This window comes from Rhipicephalus sanguineus, chromosome 2 (assembly GCF_013339695.2).
Source record: "Rhipicephalus sanguineus isolate Rsan-2018 chromosome 2, BIME_Rsan_1.4, whole genome shotgun sequence".
Lineage (NCBI taxonomy): Eukaryota > Metazoa > Arthropoda > Arachnida > Ixodida > Ixodidae > Rhipicephalus > Rhipicephalus sanguineus.
Window position 1 is genome coordinate 184,247,335 of NC_051177.1, and position 21,462 is coordinate 184,268,796.

Consider the following 21,462-nt stretch of genomic DNA (forward strand, 5'->3'; position numbering starts at 1 on the left):
CTGCCGTGACATGACCCGGAAGATTAGTCATAATGTGTACCGTGAAAAGTTGGCCCGCTATCCTGAGGGGCGTTTCACACGAATATGCGGGACCTAAGTCTGCTAATCAAGCAGCGTAGCTTGTTGCTACTGCATAGGAAAATGTTGTCCGAAAATTCCGGGCACCCCCCACGTAACACCCCCCCCTTGCACCCTCCTCCGGACGCCCATGTGTGCAGCGCTGCGTCTCTTCTCTCTCTCTTTTCGCCTTGGTTTTTAGGCGCTCGTTTCTTCAAGAAATGAGTACACAACTCGCCGACTTCCCATTATATTTAGGCTTTTTAATGGCAAACATTGGTCGGGATGTGAACACACATGGTTCTAACAAATAGCGCATGCTGAAATCAAGATGACGACGTTGGACAGCGCGCAGTTCTCAACGATTGAAACGCCATTATATTACTGCATGGTGGTCGGCGTTTCCAGTGCCACCGGTGTTCCCTGGGTGATCATTTGGAGTACACACGCAGTTACAATTCTTCGCGAAGACCCTTTTCGGGTTAGCTTCATTTCGGGTTAACGACAATTGCGGTTCCAGTGTTAGCTCCGCTTCTGTAGCAGTCTTAGAAACATTTCATTAGTATTCCTATGATTCAGCAAGCTATAATGAAGCGTTGCTTCACCCTGGAGACAACAAAGTGCAAAGAGAAGTTCTTGAGGCTTACTTCATTAAGAGGAACATTGACAGTTGCATAAGCGTGCCTTCTTTGACATTTATCGCAAAAGAACTGCACTTTTCAGCTGGCTTTGTCTAAATGAATCTCTGTAGGAATACGCTAACGAATGATATTCATATCATTGCACCGTAAAGAACACTTCGTTTCGATAATACTGACGTCTTTGCTCTAACGTGAGTGCTGTCGTAAAGTCAGAGCATGAGTTACCCTTTAAACTCCAGTGTAGTAGGCGTTCTTGTTAAGCCCACGATGTGCACATAACTACTACACTTACAAAAACACGTCTTTTCACCTCCGAACGCTTGGCTAAAAAAAGAAAAAGATGCAGCGTAGACAATACGCGCCGACTGCGTCGCATGAAACTGATTCCCACAAGGTGTGGGACCTGTCGAATTTTTTCTTGCGTATAGTGTTCACACAGAAGTAATGAGCACCGATCGGACGCGCTTTCAGCAAACAGACACACGCAGTCAGCGAAAGGCGCTCGTCGTACTCGTCGGTACTTCTCTGACTCCATTGTGTGAACGCAGACTTGTCAATTCACACGCCTTATTGAAAATGATGTGTCTAATGAAGAAACCCGTTTTAATGTAATGGAAGATGGAGTCGGTCTCGAGTATGCGACGTGTAAAGATGAAGCCATACGGCGTCTTTTTGCGTTCGCTTTTCGTTTTACCTGAAGGGCACGTGTTGGCATCTGGTGATGAAAAGGTGGCTGCTTCGAATCTTGCTGGCAGAAAGTTTCATAGCTTTGCTATTGTACTATTGCTATTTAGATAGCTTTTTTACTCACATATTTATGTATGGAAAGCAGGCACCACAATTTGAACGCTCTAGAGCCGTTCTGCGACACATTACCCAATGCTTCCCACTAAAGGGCTGCTCTAGCGCCGCAGTATCCTTCGCAACACTGGGCCCATGATCTAGCATGGCACTGGAAACCGTGACCCACTGGCGCTGTGTTATTACAGCGAAAGCTGTTATGAGATCATTTCGCCGGTGTCCGTAACCAGTATCGCTCGAAATAAGAAAAAAAAAACGAAATAAGAGAAAAATTCCTGGATGGAACGAGGTTCGAACCTGGGCTTTCTGCGTGGGAGCCCAGTATTCAACCTCTGAGCCATGCCGGTCCTATACAGGCTTCATCTCGGGAAAGAACCACATTAGCACATGCAATATAGCGTGGTAGAAGAGTAAAATAAGCACCAAGTGTCGCACAACGCGAATTCTATAACGAGGCGTCACACAATGCGAATTGCGCAACGAGTAGGCTGTTGAATGCTTCCAACCCATTACAAAGGGCTCTGCCATAATTCTTCATCGTCATCAGGCACAGCATCAACAAAGTGCGCATAATGCCTTACATGCGTTTAGCAGGTACCAACGCTCTCCGTAGAATGACGAAAAATGGCACAGTGCCTGCTGCCCTACTTCTCAAAAATTACAATGATTTATAGCGTAGTGGGTTCCTCGAAAGTGCACTTGTATTGGTTGCCAAGGAAGCCCATAAGCGCATGATCCATTTCTTCAGGGTCTCAGTAAAGTTCTTCGCCCCCCCCCCACGTCTCTCTCCCACGTCAACGTATGTTATACAGTATGACGGGAGAGGGAAATAGCGACCGGGCGTCACCCAATGCAAATTACATAACTGGTGGGCCGTTTAAAGATTCCAACCCATTACAAAGGGCTGAGCCATAATTCTTCATCGTCATCAGTCGTCGCGTCAACAAAGTGCACATAATGCCTTACAGACGTGTAGCTGGTGTCTCGCTTCTCCGCAGAATGACGAATAATAGCTTAGTAGTGTTGTTCCAGAGCACCTGACCGAACGGGGAAGCAGGGATTAACCCCTGCATGCTTTGTCTGCAATCCGGGAAAACGGCGTCTTCGCCCAGCCGGCCCCGTCAACTGACGCCAGTCGTTCTTCCAAGCTACCCAGCTATGGAAAGGCTGCTCAACATCCTAAAAGGAGCGTCAATGACGCTCATTTTAGGATGTTGAGCAGCCTTTCCTAAAAGGAGCGTCCTAAAAGGAGCGTCAGCAATAGTACAATAGCAAAGCTATGAAACTTTCTGCGAGCAAGATTCGAAGCAGCCAGCTTTTCATCACCAGATGCCAACACGTGCCCTTCAGGTGAAACGAAAAGTGAACGCAAAAACATGCCGTATGGCTTCATCTTTACACGTCGCATACTCGAGACCGACGCCATCTTCCATTACATTAAAACGGGTTTCTTCATTAGACACATCATTTTCAATAGGGCGTGTGAATTGACAAGTCTGCGTTCACACAATGGAGTCAGAGAAGTACCGACGAGTACGACGAGCGGCTTTCGCTGACTGCGTGTGTCTGTTTGCTGAAAGCGCGTCCGATCGGTGCTCATTACTTCTGTGTGAACACTATACGCAAGAAAAAATTCGACAGGTCCCACACCTTGTGGGAATCAGTTTGATGCAACGCAGTCGGCGCGTATTGTCTACGCTGCGTCTTTTTCTTTTTTTTAGCCAAGCGTTCGGAGGTGAAAAGACGTGTTTTTGTAAGTGTAGTAGTTATGTGCACATCGTGGGCTTAACAAGAACGCCTACTACACTGGAGTTTAAAGGGTAACTCATGCTCTGACATTACGACAGCACTCACGTTAGAGCAAAGACGTCAGTATTATCGAAACGAAGTGTTCTTTACGGTGCAATGATATGAATATCATTCGTTAGCGTATTCCTACAGAGATTCATTTAGACAAAGCCAGCTGAAAAGTGCAGTCCTTTTGCGATAAATGTCAAAGAAGGCACGCTTATGCAACTGTCAATATTTCTCTTAATGAAGTAAGCCTCAAGAACTTCCCTTTGCACTTTGTTGCCTCCAGGGTCAAGCAACGCTTCATTATAGCTTGCTGAATCATAGGAATACTAATGAAATGTTTCTAAGACTGCTACAGAAGCGGAGCTAACACTGGAACCGCAATTGTCGTTAACCCGAAATGAAGCTAACCCGAAAAGGGTCTTCGCGAAGAATTGTAACTGCGTGTGTACTCCAAATGATCACCCAGGGAACACCGGTGGCACTGGAAACGCCGACCACCATGCAGTAATATAATGGCGTTTCAATCGTTGAGAACTGCGCGCTGTCCAACGTCGTCATCTTGATTTCAGCATGCGCTATTTTTTAGAACCATGTGTGTTCACATCCCGACCAATGTTTGCCATTAAAAAGCCTAAATATAATGGGAAGTCGGCGAGTTGTGTACTCATTTCTTGAAGAAACGAGCGCTTAAAAATCAAGGCGAAAAGAGAGAGCGAAGAGACGCAGCGCTGCACACATGGGCGTCCGGAGGAGGGTGCAAGGGGGGGGGGGTGTTACGTGGGGGGTGCCCGGAATTTTCGGACAACATTTTCCTATGCAGTGGCAACAAGCTACGCTGCTTGATTAGCAGACTCAGGTCCCGCATATTCGTGTGAAACGCCCCTCAGGATAGCGGGCCAACTTTTCACGGTACACATTATGACTAATCTTCCGGGTCATGTCACGGCAGCGAAAGAAAGGCTGGCTGGCGCTCCCCCCCCCCCCCCCCCCCCCCCCCCACGGATGCACCCCCTTGCAAAAAGTTCGGCGGACGCCCTTGGCTGCACACACAATTGAAGTTTTTTTTTTTTAAATGCATGAACTTATATGCACGAACCGTGCATGCCAAAGTAGGTAAACTTTAGAAGAAAGATTTTAAAATCATGTGTCTATCGATAAACTCCTTTTGTACAACATCACTGAGAGTTCATTAACGCCAGAGTTGCTACACTTACAGAAAGAAAAATATGAAAAGCTTCTACATAGTTCTCGTATGAACTGGTCGTAATGTTTAATGAGCAAACAAAAAGACAGGACAATAAAAAAAGAAAAGAAAACGAATTCTGAAGTTGACCTCGATTGACAGGCGCGGTTTATACACATATCTTCATGCTCTTTCCAACAAACATTCTGTTAAGAGCGTAGCTTTGTGTGTCTTGCCTGTCTATTTTTTGTGTTCTTTTTTATGCGCGCTATTTTCTTCAAGACAATAAACACGTGTTTCGCTGCGAAAGCGCCAGGTCAGCGGGCAGCTGCGCCGTATACCGGAGGGCGGGCAAGCGCTCGCCCGTGTAATGGCCTACATGCAGCTCGATGGTGGGTAATTTTATCCACTGTGTGGACGCTGCTGCTCAGCGACATTTTCGTGAGCGTCGGTGGTTCAGTGGTAGAATACTCGCCTGCCACGCGGGTGGCCCGGGTTCGATTCCCGGCCGACGCAACTTTTTTTTCTTTTTTTTTCCTGCATAACCGAGATTTATTCAGACGTACATCTGTCGAAAATATTCGGCGTTTCTTTCCACGGAGTGGCACAGAGCTTTCCGATGTGTTTTGAGTTTTGTTTGGATCTAACGGCAAGTTTTGTGCATAGTGATGTGTGGTCATACATAGAAGCGGGTGTCCGACATGATATTCAAAAACGTCGGTTTGCTCCCTGTTCCCTAGCCTCATCGGAAACACGATGAAAACTTGAATATTAGCGGCAGTGGAACGGTTCCTTATCTTACACTGCTTCGGGCTGCGTGGCTTGGCATGGACGGACATAATTTATTTTTCGAAGCCGGTATATTCGCAATGCCCATAGACTGTTGCGCCGCCAAGCGGAATTCAGGAGCGTCCTCTCGAGGAGGGTTAGTAGACGACAAAATGGCAGTACTGTCCTTGTTCGGCTGTGCTAGCCTCAGTGTCAACGCGTTGGCAAGAAAGGAACACTACGACTTTGCATGTTCCCTGCATCAGTGAAGAAACCGGACCCTCCGTGACACGAGAAATCTGATTCGTTCTTGCGAGACGCGAAGTTTTCGTGAAAATACGTGGCAACTCGCGCTTTCAATGCTAGCCCAAAGCGTACACATGCTATCAGCTTCGCGACGCTTTCTGTAGCCACGTAGGTTAGTTAAATGTTATCGTCTGACATATTCAGTTGAAGATCGCCCTGTTTTAACTGCATATAGCATTGGTCAGTGTTTCTTCTAGTGCATGAGTCCCATAACACTGTACGCGGGAGGTCGCGCGAGCTCGCGATGTGCTCTTGTATAACTGATCGATCCCAAGTTGGCGATACATTAAAATAGGGCCTCTATCCTTTGTCAGCAAAGCGCTGTTACGAATCGTGCGAGCGACGTTTCAGTCATTCGAGGACGCGTCTGCTCGACGCCTTTCGTGGAGCGAACGCTTTCCACGCCGTCCTTCGCCAGCGTTTGTTGATAGGTGGCAGCACACTGCAAGCGATTTGCTCGTTGACCGGTCTGAGAGCGAAATGTTCTCTGGTGACGCGGAGTGGTCGAAGTGGTTCGGCGGAGGAAATTATACAGATTGCTTTCAGCAGTGATGTTGAAAGAAATCGTCTTGAAGACGAGGATTTTTCACTAGACGTAGAAGACTGAAAGCACCGAGAGTGACGGCGACGATGAACGATCAGCTGCTAACTCAAGAGGAGCGAGTTGCACTTCACGTCCCCTCGTGCGTTAATGTTCTTTTACGCTCGTAAGTCACTTTGATTGTATTTAATATATAATATCTTTGCGCGAGATCAAAATAAAAGCATAGTTCCTCTTGTGCATTGCATGTGTCACAATTATTGTGGATATTATGGAGCGCTGCATGCCGCCAACACGATCGAGCTCGACCAGCGAAGCGAAATGGTTAGAGCGATGGAACGTGCAGTCCCGACCACAATCCACGCCTCTCGTCTAACTTCTTCGACGTTGCGAAAAGCATACCTGTGCATTCTTTTCGATATTCATGTTTCGATCGTGCTGATCGAACCTGCAACATGCGAGTGAAGTGAATTGCACACGGCTAGAGTCTCAGCATGGCTGTGACACAAGCGCTACTGAATATGGGATGTTAAATGCTTGTGTTCCGTTGAAGACGTAACTCCGCGTTCCCGACTGCGCAAGTAATGACGACGGCGTATTGTGTTTGCAAACAATCACCACGTTAAACGTGCGGTCTCGTGCAGCAGCGATGGCGCTACTCGCTGGCGGCCTACTACTGCGGTAAATCCGTCAGGCAGGCTCGGTACGTACTACCTCGGAGTGCCGTTCAGCTCATACGTCAATTCTAGTTCATGCGGTTTTATGTAGCACGCGCAGGATTTCGCAAAGCATCGTTATGCATGGTAACGGAGCTGAAATATAATCTTTCACACCGCAGCAAATAATTAGGTGGCGAGGTGGCGAGTACTTAGCACTTTCAATGGTTTGGGAAAGTATTTTAGTCTCATATCCATTTCAGCGCAGCTCATGACTTCATCCGGTGAAAGTGGCACGGGCCGTACGTCCGCACGTCCTATCTATTCCTATGCTTACAAACTGGTTGACCCTCCTCCTGGCGCCGTCTTGAAAAGCATGGCGCGCCACCTATAGTTCGTGGGCATTGCGAATACAATGTCGATGTATAGGGCACTGCCACACGGACATTTACTAAGGGAAAAGTACCCACCCTCGAGGGAAATAGAACTCGCAATAGAGAAGCATGGCGTCAACTGGCCACTAACACCTTCCTCAGAAGCTTGCCAAGCACGGAGAGAGAACATTTGTGCATCACACCACAATGGATACGCAACGTTTTTCCATAAGCACAAGCTAATTTAGGCAGTTTCCAAGCAAACCAGTCGCGAACTAAAAGAATAAAATTTAAGCGCTAGAGAGAGAAAGAGAAAAAATAAAACATTTACTTGTTCTTTCCAATTATAAAACAGAATGTAAGCCGACAGTAGCGGCCTCTCGAGAAGAACGAAGAAGAAAATTAAAACGTAGTTGCACTCCCACCATCGAGATGGCGGTGCCGTCACGAAAAGTGTCCGTGTCGGGCTAAGCAAACGTCCGATGCTGCCGATACAACTGTCAAACTTTCAGTTACAGCGCAAGAGGGGGCATTTATTACAATCCCCACCCCTCAGGCCGCATACCTTAGCAGCGTTAATTAGAGTTGTATTTTGATTATCTTCTTAGTATAATGGTAGAATGAACGTTCGACGAACTTCACAAGTATCGTCACAAAATGAGAGATTTGCTATGTATACCTGCAGATGCACTCACACATTCAGTGATCACTCTGAATGTGCAACAGGCGTGTGCCTAGACATGCACAAATAAAAACTTTGGGTGGGAAAGTGCTTGCAATCCCTCCCACCCCCTGTCTGCGCCAGTGTCTGTGCCGTATGGTCAGTAATCACTGTAGTTTTTCACAGCGCACAGATACAATGAGCTCTGGATTAGACGCCGAATTGCCAAATATGAAACGGATCAAAAGAAAACCAATAATAGAAAAAAAAACATGGATGATCCCTCTGTCATAGGAATCGGTATAACACGAAAGTAAAACGTGTCTTTACAGACGTACTTGAGCGTTTGTTTTGCATTGGTTCGCCCCTAGGGCGAAGGAATGAATGAATGCCATAGCAACAACTTGTAATGTCACGCGAAGAACGGCAAGCAGCTGGAAACTTGCAACGCGCTGCTCAAGTAGAAAGGACGCACGAAACGAACATACACAGGATGTCTAACTGTCACAGCTCGACAGTTTAAGCGCGCTGGTCAAATACAAATGAGGACGCACGAAACGAACGCACAAGTATACACAGGATGAGCGCGATCGGTCACAGTTGTAACTTATTTGTTTGTGAGCAGCGCGGCCCTTTCGTAAAAGCGGCCGCTGCAGTGAGCGAAGTGACCTTCGTGCTCTCTCAAACTTCAACGCAAACTTGCGGTGAGAGGGCAAGACGTACAAGATAAGCGCGCGTGCATGAGCAACGACGCCCTGTAGACGCCACACTCATCTCAACGCTTGGGGCGACGACCTTTAAAGCGCGCCCTTCGAGCCCTTCGTGCCATCTCGCTAGTGATAACGAAAACACTCTGATGTACCACCAATCACCAATTGTGGCAGCAACCTTGATACGATTCGCTGCCCCTATAAACATGAGTCCTCTTGCCCAATCACTAGCTCCAACCACATTCGATGAGACGCTCAAAGTTCAGCAAGGAGAGATAATTGATGTCTTACATCAGTGGGTGATGTAAATTACTTTCGAGCTGCCCGCGACACTACATCAGTCATCGAGAAGTTGTTGCCAGCCTATTGCACCGGTTATGTATATGGCTCCCGATAGCAAGCCCTCGACCCTCATCGATATAACCCTGCTCCCTTGTCCCCTGTACACTACCAGTGAAAGCGCCTTTCCTTCTTAATAAATCTCATCGTCGGTTCCGAGTTCTGTAATACAAATCCTGTTAGTTTTGATACTATTATGACTGTGTCGTCTTCGTAGCACCGTTGACACCATTTATGTCGCCTTTACAAGCATTCAGCTTGTACCTCGACTCGTGGAATGCTTCTATGCTCGCGAAACACTAGTCCACATTAAGCGCTCGCGCTTCGCGTAGTCAGCCCATATGCAGTGCACGAGGCGGTCGTATCATCAGAGACGAGAATAACTAAATAAGCTAAACGATTTCAGCTGACTGTTAACAGTCAGCTGACAGTGGTTGAGACCTGCCACATGTGAAGAGGCAAGAACAATTGTCCTTGCCTCTTCAGATGTGTCAGATACTCAACCACTGTCATTGCATGCTATACTTTTTTTTTCAATTCTTCCTCGGTTAATGCCAGTCAGATTACTCTTACTTTATATTTTGTCTCCCAAAATTTTGACAACTTAATGTTATTATCTTGTTTTATAAGCCCAATTCTTTACGGATCTTCAACAGAGGGCACGTACCAGTATTGCACAATCATCATGGTCATCAATGATATTCGCTGTTTTCCTCGTTTATAATAGTTTGCCTTTCACTATTAATTTTCTGCTATTCAGCCACCAGTCAGGACAAATTCTTAATAAATAAACTGGCGTCATGTGTTTCCGTACAAAGACAGCGCAAATCATGAAACATTAAATTGTCGAAAATGTCGTGAGTTTGATCCTCGTAATTTGATAGAATAACGGATTATGGATATAGACTCTTAGCGACGCTCCCCTACACGTATTTATTTATTTATTTATTTATTTATTTATTATTTATTTATTTATTTATTTATTTATTTATTTATTTATTTATTTATTCTATACCCATAGCGCCACATGGCATTACAGTGGAGGGGAAAAAGCAAAGAAAAATTCAAAGCACACAGTTGGTAGCAATCTCTGGCTGAATCAAGGGAACATAAATAAATACATATACAAAAAGATCAATAGTGTACACTAAAGTGCACCATAGTGAATCATTGTGCAAACCAAAAGTAAAGAAACAATATTGCAAGTACACAAGCATACATACAATTATTTAACAATTCAACGTATTATAGTGATAAAAGCATAATTATATATACAATAATGAACAGTACCGGAAATTACAATTACAAGCATATAGCAGCCATCACTAGCAGTAATATGAGTGAACAGTAACTCTAATACAAGAAGAATTATTTTAGCAGTGCAGAAAACATGTCATTAGACGCTATAGTTGCGACAGACTTGTCTAATTGATTCTAGTCCCGTATTGTTCTAGGGAAAAAAGACCTGCTAAATGAGTGTGCTTTGCAGGGAAATTCCAGAACCTTATTCTCGTGGTCAACCCAATGGGAATAGTAGTTAGGTGCCTTTATGTAAAGATGCCTATCAATGCCAACTTTTGAATGAAAGATGTCGTGAAAAACCTTGAAGCGAAGTCTGCGTCTTCGACAATCTAGTGTATCCCATCGCAATAATTCTTTCCCGCGCGTAGGACTGAACTTTCTTTCATAACGTCCACGAACAAATCAAATAGCCAAGTTCTGCACCCTTTCAACATTTTTCTGTGTCGCGCACTGTTGACGGGTCCCGAACGACACACGCACAGTCAAGAACGGAACGCACATATGTTTTATAAAGCAATTCTTTAGTTGACATAATAAAGTTCTTTGCGTTACGGCGAATGAACCCAAGCGCTTTCCCGGCCTCGCCTGTTACAAACTCAACACGTCGCTGCCAATTTAAGTAAGACGATAAGTACACTCCTAAGTATTTGTATTCATTAAGCTCACTCATATTGACATTGTTAAATGTGTGCGAGGTTTGAGACTGTAATTTCTTCCGAGTAAACTCTATGTAAAGTGTCTTATTCAAGTTTAACTGCATGTGCCATCGTGTACAACAATCACTGATTTTGGCCAAGTCTCTCTGAATGAACACTTTGTCCCGCGTATCCGTCATTTCCCTATACAAGACACAGTTGTCCGCGAACAATCGTATATGGGATTCTATGCTTTCAGTTATGTCATTGACGTATATCCGAAATAAAGTGGTCCTAGTACCGACCCCTGGGGGGCACCCGATGTTACCGGCGATGCGCACGAACTGGCACCATTAACGATTACAAACTGCTGGCGTATTGTCAAATAATCAGCGACCCATGCGATAACCTGTGAATGAATGGCATACATAGTCATTTTCTTTTTCAAGGAGTAAACGGTGTGGGACAGTATCAAATGCCTTCTTGAAATCTAAGAAAATACAGTCAATTGTTTTTCGTTTATCTAACGCGTATGCTATGTCGTGCGCAAATTCGGTCATTTGGGTAGTACAAGAAAAACCTCTTCGAAACCCGTGTTGCTGTGGCTTAAATAGTGAATAATTATTCATGCGTTCAACAACGGAGGTATATATTATATGTTCAAGAATTTTACATGCCACACTAGTCAGCGATATTGGTCGGTAATTAGAGACGTCACTCCGTGGACCAGACTTGTGTATTGGGATAATCATTGCTTTTTTCCAGTCTAAAGGAAGGCTTGAATCTAGAAGTAATTCATCAAATAGTACCTTTAAAGACTGTGCTAGTGTTGGCGCACAAAGCTCAAGAAACGCGTTTGTGAGGCCATCTGGACCACATCCTTTTGAGTTATCTAATCTTTGCAAGAACACTTGAATGCCGTGCGTGCTAATGTTAATATCCTCCATTATATCGGTTCGTATTTGTTTTAAGTGGTGATCACCATCTCCGGGTGCTATCAGCGGCGTAAACACAGAACTGAAATAACGATTGAGGCATTCAGCTTTATCAATATCGTCATGGAAGACGTCGTCGCCAGAAATAAGCTTTGGTAGTGACACATTAATAATAATATCTGGGGTTTAACGTCCCAAAACCACGATATGATTATGAGAGACGCCGTAGTGGAGGGCTCCGGAAATTTCGACCACCCGGGGTTCTTTAACGTGCACCTAAATCTAAGGACACGGGCCTCAAACGTTTTCGCCTCCATCGAAAATGCAGCCGCCCCGGCCGAGATTCGATCCCGCGACCTTCGGGTCAGCAGTCGAGCGCCATAACCACTAGACCACCGTGGCGGGGCGGTAGTGACACATTGTCTTTACCGTTTATTCTCACGTGTTTGAAGAAGTCTTTTGGTTTATCTATGAGAAGGGATTTCAAAGATTCAGTGTAATCATATTTTGCTTTAAAGGTGCATGTCATAACTTCAAGTGTTACTATAGGCACCGTACAGTCGAGTTTTCCAGTGCGACTGCAACGCCAGAACGCAAAACCTAGCGGACAAAAAACGCAATAATGAGACGGGGTTGCTCAAAATGGAACGCGATGTGCGCGTCTCCCTCTCTGAATGAGTGGGCGGACTGCGGCCGGGATACACGGGGGACGCGTTCGCGCGTCTGTTTTCTGCGTGCCCCTAACGACCAATGCCAGCGAACTTGGGACGGGCCAGTGCGAGCAACGCAGCTCCCTCTGGTCAGTGTACGGTGCCTATTATCAGTCGTGCCTTATTAATATCGGTCGGGGCACGGCCGCTAAATAAAAAAGAGGTGCGGCCTGCCGACTGGGTGCGTTTTCAATGGGGGAACGCGTGACATGCAGAGTTTTGAGACGCTACCGCGGGGGCGCTGCACATCGGTAAACCGCGGCCGCTAGTAAGCGAACGCTCGGCGCGTTGGTTCGGGCGAGCGCAAGCAAACGCTCTTGCTGGAAATGAGCAGCCGTACGCTTGCTTACGAGGTAGAAAAGGTGCGGGTTTTTCGTGGCGTTGGTTCTATCAGTGAGTGCTTAATGTGACTGGACATCTCACAATAAATACGATGCCCAAGACCTATCGCCGTGGTGGAGATCGGTAACTGCGAAGAAGTCGCACATTCACTTCGTTCACTTCAAGCAGTACGACTTCAAGGTAGAGCGCAAGGTGCTGCGACCGACAGCCGTGCCGACGATATTTTCATCTTTTCCAGCTTACAAGCTAGCTGCGTCCTCATTGAGAGGTAGTCCACTTGTTCGTGTTTTGCCTACTCCTTCCATATCGAACAGCAAACAATTTTAACTAGACGAGTGCCAAAGCTCAAGAAAAGAAGTTTTCAATCCCTTGCGTGCAGAAGCTGCTGAAACAGAAAGCGTGGCGAGTCGAATGACGTCAAACGCGGAAGGATTCTCTGGACTGGACGGCCGCCTACACAGCCCTGCCGTGGAAGACCGCGTTAAAACGCGAGAGTTAAAACTCAATGAACCTCCAGTTCGTTGTGCAGCGCTGTGTGTCTTTCGCCATTTCTTGTTTTCGTTTTTCATCTGCGCTGTTTCTCAAGGACGTGAGTACTGCCCAACTCGCCCAACTTGCCATTTTGGTACAATATGTAGGCAAGACGTTTGCATTTACTGCGTTTCAGCATGTAGTTCAATGGTAACAACTCATGTTGGAATCTTGTGTCATTTAAAAATGGCACTTATTAGTGCAATGCGAAGCAGATATACACCAGAGTTGGCAAGTATATACGTGGGAGATATTCCATGCCACGCTAGTTTATTTTGAAGAGCAGAAAGTAATCGCGCATCTCTAAAAAAGCCCCCGCAATGAGGAAGTCGTCCACGCAGATAACAAAAGCTTGAACTTTCAAACGACTGAGGACATCAACGAACAGCAGTGGACCACTTTTCTTCCCAGTAGAATAAAAAAAAAAGAACGATTGGTCAACAAAATTTTACGTTGATCCATCTATCTTATGGCAGCGGCGCTGTACAGCACGCTTATAGGTGTGTCTTCATGGGAGCACGCCCTTCTCGCGTATAGTAGTGTAGACGTCCAGGGCGTTGGTTGCGCGATGATATTGCGTGTTCACAAGTAAAGAAAGACAAAGGCACGTCTACAATAAGAACTCGTATATTTAAGCAAAAGCGCTGCGAGGCGAACGAGGCAGCAGCGACGGGGCGACTGGCGTATCTTCGGCCCGGCGGCTGTGTTTACAACACCCGGCCGACCCGGCCGCCGTAACTCGAGTTCCCAGGCCACTCTCCGTGACCGCACAGTAAACACAACACGATGCGAACGTGGACTCCGAGCGCCGAGCACGCTCGCTCGGCGCGGTTGCTATAGTAGCAATAACCGCAAAGGAAACCACACTGATACGTCATCTGGCGTGTCTTGCACATAAAAAGCCGAAATGCAATCACAGGTCAACGTTAATCGACTGTACGGGCCACTAAAACGAAAGCACGCAGCCGACTGGCCGCCTGTGCGAGCGGGTTTTCTTTACCGTTGTGCAGCGCTGCGGCGGCGGGAGCAAGAACTAGCGCTGTCACCAGCGCAAAAGAGCGTTCGGCAGGCCGCACCTTTTTTTTATTTAGCGGCCGTGGTCGGGGTATCACAAATAGTACAGTAACATCTCAACCATTTTCGCATTATTCTGCGGAGTTCTTTCGGGAACCACGGCTTACTTTTCGCTTTCCTTGCCGCTAAGTGCCACCATGGAACGATCGCATCTCGTAAGTCAATCATTTAGTTTTTCAAAATAATCCACAATTCATTGACGCTCAGTTGTTCCGCAAAGGTCTCAAACACAACAAAGTAATTATATTCGTTTATTTTTTCAACATTAGCTTTAGAATAATTGTACACGCACCTTTGTTCGCACACTAATGTTTTAACGTAATGTACATTCATTTCGCATATCACGACATAGTGATCACTCATTTCGGGCAGGACGTAAGTAGCAGTAGCGACACTAGGTTGGTTTGTAAAAATTAAATCAAGGATATTATTTCCATGTGTAGGCTGTAGTACCATTTGGTGTAGTGCGCGCAGACTGGCGATATTAATCATCTCTTGAGCAGATGCCCCAGATGGCGTTAGGGTGGTTGAGTGCTCTGTGGATCTCTTGTAAAACTCAAATGTTCGCTGAAAGCAGAAGCTGTGTAGATAGAAGCTGTTCAAAGCATCGCCGTCGCCGCGTTGCTTCCAGTGGTTGTGTAGTACACGAAAGCTTGGCCTTCAGGATCGGTACCGTTAATCCAAGAGATACAGAGTAGAAGGATGTGACCCGGACGCCACTTATGCGTGAGAAAATGCTGGAAACATTTACAGGAACACGCGCAATATATTCGGTGCTTAAGTCGGGAGCAAACAGGAAAACTTCACATTAAGCACATCCAATTAAGCACACAGTATTTTGCTAACACTTACTCCCTTAAAATAAATGCATGGTACAGTTTTGTAGCGTTAGCTACACTTGCCTAGCCAAAGCAGGTTTCGCGGGGGTCATCATGAGCATTGCTGCGCATGCGCGCGCGACTCGCCGCTGCTGCTCCGCGCATTCGGCATGTCTAGCCCGCGTTTCCTCTGAAACGCGGGCTAGACATGCCGAAATTCTCTCCTGCGCAACGCCGCGATGAGCTCGAGCGCATGCGCGCACCCTCCCCTTCTTTCTCCTCTCCTACGCTGCCCCTTCTCGTCCGCCTGTCGACCGCGTTCCCCGCTCGCCCTGTGAGAATTAACGGCCAGGCTAGATGGAAAGTACGACGGGCGTAGCGTCGCTCTTCGCGTGCCACGACGCGAGCTCGGTAGCATGCCCAACGAACGCCAACGGAACGCGATCGTGCAAGTGCTCCGGCTTCGCATCTACTCATGGTCCCCTTTAGCGGGAGATGGTGTATTCGCCTTCGCTGTGCAGTCGCCGTCTGACAGTGCGCTGGTGCCGCTTGATAGCGCCTCTGACTGGCGTTTGCAGGTGGGTAACGCCATGGAGAAGGAGAGCGCAAATGCTGCTCAACGGTGCAGAAGAGCCGAGAAGCTTATGTCATCGGATCCCGAATTAGTTGCCTGGCAATTAGCGCTTCAGCGTAAGAAGAATGAACAGAGGAACGCTAAACGTGCTGCGGAAAGCTAAACGTGCTGCGGAAATCTCGAAAGCTCAGAATAATCCGCTGAACCTTTGCTAACGCTACGTATATCCTGGCATAGCCGACCTAAGCCACTGCAAATTTTTCATTATAGAGAAGGCCTCGTGCATACAGGGCTGTTTTCAAAGCGTGACTGAAATGAATGACGAAAAGAAGCTCATCTTCGTGTCATTGGTTGTCCCTAATCGTGTTGTCAATATAACGGTCGCGCATCGTGCCTGATTCTTAGGTCATATCAGGTAGTGGATCAGTGGCACACTTGTATGCTGTGATCATCATCCTTGCGTGTCACCTGCCTTGAGAAGTGTGCCAGTGGCGAGGGAGGCGGCGGTGCGGTGCCACTCACGCCTATGAAGGCCTCCCCGCCCACGCACTTGCCTCAAGAAGGCCAAAAACCGACCACCGCTGCTTCGACGGTACCACCTTCGTCTAAAGCCCCTGCTCACAGTGTACTCAAAGAGCGCGCCGACGTTCCGAGTACCAGCGGCGCCGGTGCCAACGCCAGCAAGGGACCCGAAAAAATGGCCGATCCTGGCCGCGGCGGTGGTGGCGGTGGCCGATCAGTAAGTGACTCGAGCGGTTCGCAGCTCTCCGAGGAAGCGATCGCGGAGCTACGCGAGGCTTTCGCGCTGTTTGACAAGGACGGCAACGGCGCTTTCGGTACCAAGGAGCTGGGCACCGTGATGCGAGCCCTCGGCTACAACCCGACCGAGGCCAAACTCAAGGACATGATTGCCGAAGTAGACATCGATGGCAACGGCACCATCGACTTTCCCGAGTTTCTCGCCATGATGACCAAGAAGACGCGCTCTACAGACACCGAAGACGAGATTCGCGAGGCGTTCAGAGTGAGCACGCTTGCCCTTCATTCACCGCATGTCGCTCCGGCGTGAATTAACATTGTGTTCTGGTAAAGCACTAGGGGATATTGAATATGCACAGCGCCATCTGTCGACAAACCTGTAAGGTCGATTCGCTATATTTTGTGGGGCGCGAAAACGAAACCAGTTGAATATCGCAGCCTTTCAGGTGCTACCTACTGGTTTTTTTATCTTCGTTCTGCAATGACTTCCCAATGCTTCGTGCGCTGTTCAGGAAACGAGGGCGCCGTAACAATGCCGATAACAAGGTAACACTGATTTTAATCGAATATATATGTCACCTGAACGAAGAAATAGAAAGTACCGAGACGAACTTATTTCGCCAACAAGGTCGGCACTGCGCTTTCGTTCGGAAATGACGGCACGCAAAAGCGGTCTTCAAACTCAGTTATTTTTTCTCACGTACGAGGGACGCACACGCGCGAGAGAGCATGATTAATTAACATTAGCTTGCGCAACGAATGCCATGAAGTATGTATATAAATGCCTTTAGGCAGTACCACAGACGCTGCTCCGCGAGTGCACGAAGAACAGTACCGTCACACGAGACTCTATCGGCGCGAAGGCCCCAACAAGTATCTCTATGTAAGCTTCGCATGGCAGCGTGCGCCGAACTACACAGTCCGCATGCCGCGACTGCCCTTCACTTTACATCCCTTTATCCCTCCTCTTTTGCTTTAGAGGCGAAGAACTTTAGGATCTAGGCTTGTCCGTTGTGTGGTGTCCGTGCTCACGGCACAGTGCCCTGTAAGATCTCCTAAGAAAGGTTTAACAAAAGACCAATATCAATTCTAATTGTGACAGAACAATATGAAACACCTAGAAGCACAAACCATGTATACTAGTCGGCGATTTCAACGTAGACATTATGTACTTTAGCACCTAGCTTTGTCGTCGACCCTCACTGTCCGCTGTCATTGTGGTTAGAAAACCGTTGGTACCCTCGAGACATATGTGTGTATGTGATTTAAAAAATGTTTACAATAGACGAACAACAATCATAATTATTACAGAAAAACATAAAACACCTACAAGCACAAACCCTTTATACTAGTTGCCGACTTCAACGTACACATTATGGACCATAAGCCCGAGCTTGGTCATCGACTCTTTATGTCACCTTATGTCACTCAATTTACAATTTATGGGGAAACGCTACGGTAACATATGTGAGACAATAAAAGGTTGAACAGTACACTAATATCAATCATAATTGTGGCAGAACAATCTAAAACTCCTACAAGCAAAAACACTTCACGCTAGTTGGCGACTACAACGCAGGCATTAGGGACCTTAGGACCTAGCTTCGCCCAGTTGTCATCATTCACTTCGTGGTGATGTTCATTTTTTTTCATTCAGTCAGCGTGCGCTGCAAGCACGTTGTAGCTAGCAGTTAAGGAGCCCCTGCTGTAGATGGAGCTGCTTGTTCGGTAGATCATCGCACTGCATCTTTCATCTGACCGAGGGTCCTCGTATGCTTGTCAATATAGCGCACATTAATGCAACGCCACCGTGAGATGCGAAAGCAAAGAGCGCAATATTTGAATAAGATAAGTCAATGAACGCACACGTGCAGCGTTCAAGAAAACGAGAAGGACAATACTAATTCCGCGTGATAGATTACGGCCACAACATGCTGTAAGCAACCAGTGTGCAGTAAAAGAGCATTACGTACTCGGGCCGCTGTCTTTGTACAGTTGAAACGCGCGATCAGTATATTTGTTTGGTTTGCGCCGCACCGCTCATGTATGTTGACGCCTTGTTTCTTTCGAGAAAAATACGACACACGCCATTGCGAAGGGTGTAGAGATACCTTTGGCTAAAGAAATGAGCCGAAGAAAGCAGCACAGCGTTGCACAGGTGGCACAGAAACAACTTGGTGTCGATATCGGACGGGTGTTTGTGACGCGTGTATATGATATCAGTGGCAAATACAATGGAGATGTATTGCAGGTCAAGGTTATCTTAGAAGTTTGACAGTGACATCTCCTCTGCAACGAACACTTGAACGCCGTCATCAGATCCGAAGCGCACTCACAAGAGAACAGCTGTTCGGCTTTGCGAAGCGGTGCGCCTCTTGCAGCTGCTGGTCGGATGAGTTTTATTTAAGCGCGCAGAACCCCGATGTTGTGTCCTCGCCAATTTGTGGTAGCGCAGTGAGGGCTGCTGAGGGTTCGGCGGTGGATGTCGAAAGAAACAGCCGCTTTTTCTTCGTACTAAAGCTCAGCCTCTCCGTAGCCTGTCCTTCTTGGGACCTAGCGGACGATACCGCGATTGCGGCAGGCAAAAATGGCGGACGCGCCCAGTGTTGCCGGAGTACCAAGCATTACGAATATCTCCTATTCAAGCGGTGATACACACATGGTCTTCCACAACGGAGAAGTGTAGAAGTATTGTAGTGCTTCAAGGTGATGCTTATACTAGACACGCTTCATGCAGTACCATATCAGTCATGGAAAACTTGTTGTCATGACATGGCAAGCGTGCGCTCGTTTCACTCAAAGCCACCTCAGGCAGCATCAAATGCTTGACTATTGTGTACTTAGATTTAGTTGCACGTTAAATAACTCCAGGTGGACGAAATTTTGGAGCCCTACACTACTGCGTCCCTCCTAATCATATCGTGATTTTTTGACGTAAAACCCCAGGAGTAACTACCAAGCAGCGTCTTAATGGTAAAAATAAATCTCCGTGAGCTCTATGGACCTGAATGAACTTCCGTAACGATGGTGTCTCCATCGCATAAGCTAGAGGTCAATCAAGTGATTCAGCGGCACTCATATGTAGTAATCCAGGTTACATACATTGTGTTCTGTCACGGTTTCGACCCATGCTCAACGTTCGCTTTATATATGCTGTCTGGTTTTAATATGTCCTCTGGAACCCCGCAGCATCTGGAATTTACTGCTGAAAAATAATGCCATCTTGAGATGGGATTTCTTATTGCCGCCATGTGCCTCTCCCACATCAGTTAAAGCTATTGGCGACATCCCCATAAAACTGAATATTTCCAACCTTGATATATTTATTGCTTCACCGCAATTTTGAATAACTGGCGGCCGCAAATAATCGAAAGAGAATATGTCAAATTTGTTGGTCCAACGTGACCAGTGAAGAACACAGAAAAGCCAAAATACCAGGACGGAGACCAAAGGCTGAGAGGCATGAACGAATCACGTGTAGATCGTTTTCATGATAAAGACGGGCTTGTTTGACCGTATATAGGGGGCATCATTTGCGGAATCCAAACGTGCAGAATACAGTGTCAAACTCACCTAGTCAATGGAAGCTGTCGCTCAACAAAGTCAACAAAGCTTTCGCTCTACAGCCGCGGCTCCCTCTACAGAATCTTCACTCCTATTTCATGGTACAAAACATGCTATTGAATAAATTAAAAGTTCCTATCGGGTGCTGGCTGACGGCTGAAATAAAGATAAAGACTAATTTATTGTCAGCTACAGTATGCAAACTTGCAAAATGAATAAGTAAAACTGAGTGTGAAGCCCTTATTTTGAGAGCATTCGTGAGCTAGGCATGTACTCTTGCAGCACTTCGTGGCAGCGTTCCTATTTTTCTTAGACACCAGACTCAAGTAAATGCCCAGTTAGCTGTCGCCATATACATCTGCGTGTGTTTCTGTGCGTTTTGTACGTGTATGCATGAATAATATGCAGTTTACCTCGAATGCCTACGCAGGTGTTCGACAGGGACGGAAATGGCTTCATCACTGCGACTGAGCTGAGCCACGTCATGACCACCTTGGGAGAGAAACTGACGGACGAAGAAGTCGACGCCATCATACGGGAAGCCGACATGGACGGGGATGGACAGATTAACTATGAAGAGTTCGTTGCAGTAATGACGTCGACCGAGGAGTCCGAATAAACAAACAAATGCTCTCTATAAACCACTAAGATCTATGACATTCCTTGTACACAGCGCTTCTTTTTACACTGCTGTATTATACATTCTGCGGTTATTGCCTTTTGAATAACACAGCGCCAGTGGGTCACGGTTTCCAGTGCCATACTAGATCATGGGCCCAGTGTTGCGAAGGATACTGCGGCGCTAGAGTAGCCCTTTAGTGGGAAGCATTGGGTACTGTGTCGCAGAACGGCTCTAGAGCGTTAAAATTGTGGTGCCTGCTTTCCATACATAAATATGTGAGTAAAAAAGCTATCTAAATAGCAATAGTACAATAGCAAAGCTATTAAACTTTCTGCCAGCAAGATTCGAAGCAGCCACCTTTTCATCACCAGATGCCAACACGTGCCCTTCAGGTAAAACGACAAGTGAACGCACGAACGCGCCGTATGGCTTCATCTTTACACGTCGCACACTCAAGACCGACGCCATCGTCCATTACATTAAAACGGGTGTCTTTATTAGACACATCATGTTCAATAAGGCGTGTCAATTGACAAGTCTGCATTCACACAATGGAGTCAGAGAAGTACCGACGAGTACGACCAGCGGCTTTCGATGACTGCGTGTGTCTGCTGAAAGCGCGTCCGATCGGTGCTCATTGCTTCTGTGTGAACACTATACGCAAGAAAAAATTCGGCAGGTCCCACACCTTGTGGGAATCAGTTTCATGCGAAGCAGTCGGCGAGTATTGTCTATGCTGCATTTCTTTTTGTTTTTTGAGCC

The 21,462-nt window shown here is 46.8% G+C and overlaps 1 protein-coding gene and 1 non-coding gene across 2 annotated transcripts in view; both read left to right on the forward strand.

The window, feature by feature from the left end:
- Window positions 1-4,924: 4,924 nt before the first annotated feature.
- On the forward strand, window positions 4,925-4,995 carry Trnag-gcc (transfer RNA glycine (anticodon GCC)). Its single transcript has one exon. It is a non-coding gene; the product is annotated as a tRNA-Gly (tRNA).
- An 11,286-nt stretch (window positions 4,996-16,281) lies between these two features.
- Window positions 16,282-21,462, forward strand: part of LOC119382087 (calmodulin-A-like) — a 42,678-nt gene continuing 37,497 nt past the window's right edge. The window contains exons 1-2 of the mRNA XM_037649818.1: window positions 16,282-16,779; window positions 20,509-20,619. Of these exons, the coding sequence (XP_037505746.1) occupies window positions 16,282-16,779; window positions 20,509-20,619 (609 nt within the window). The remainder of the gene's footprint in view (window positions 16,780-20,508; window positions 20,620-21,462) is intronic.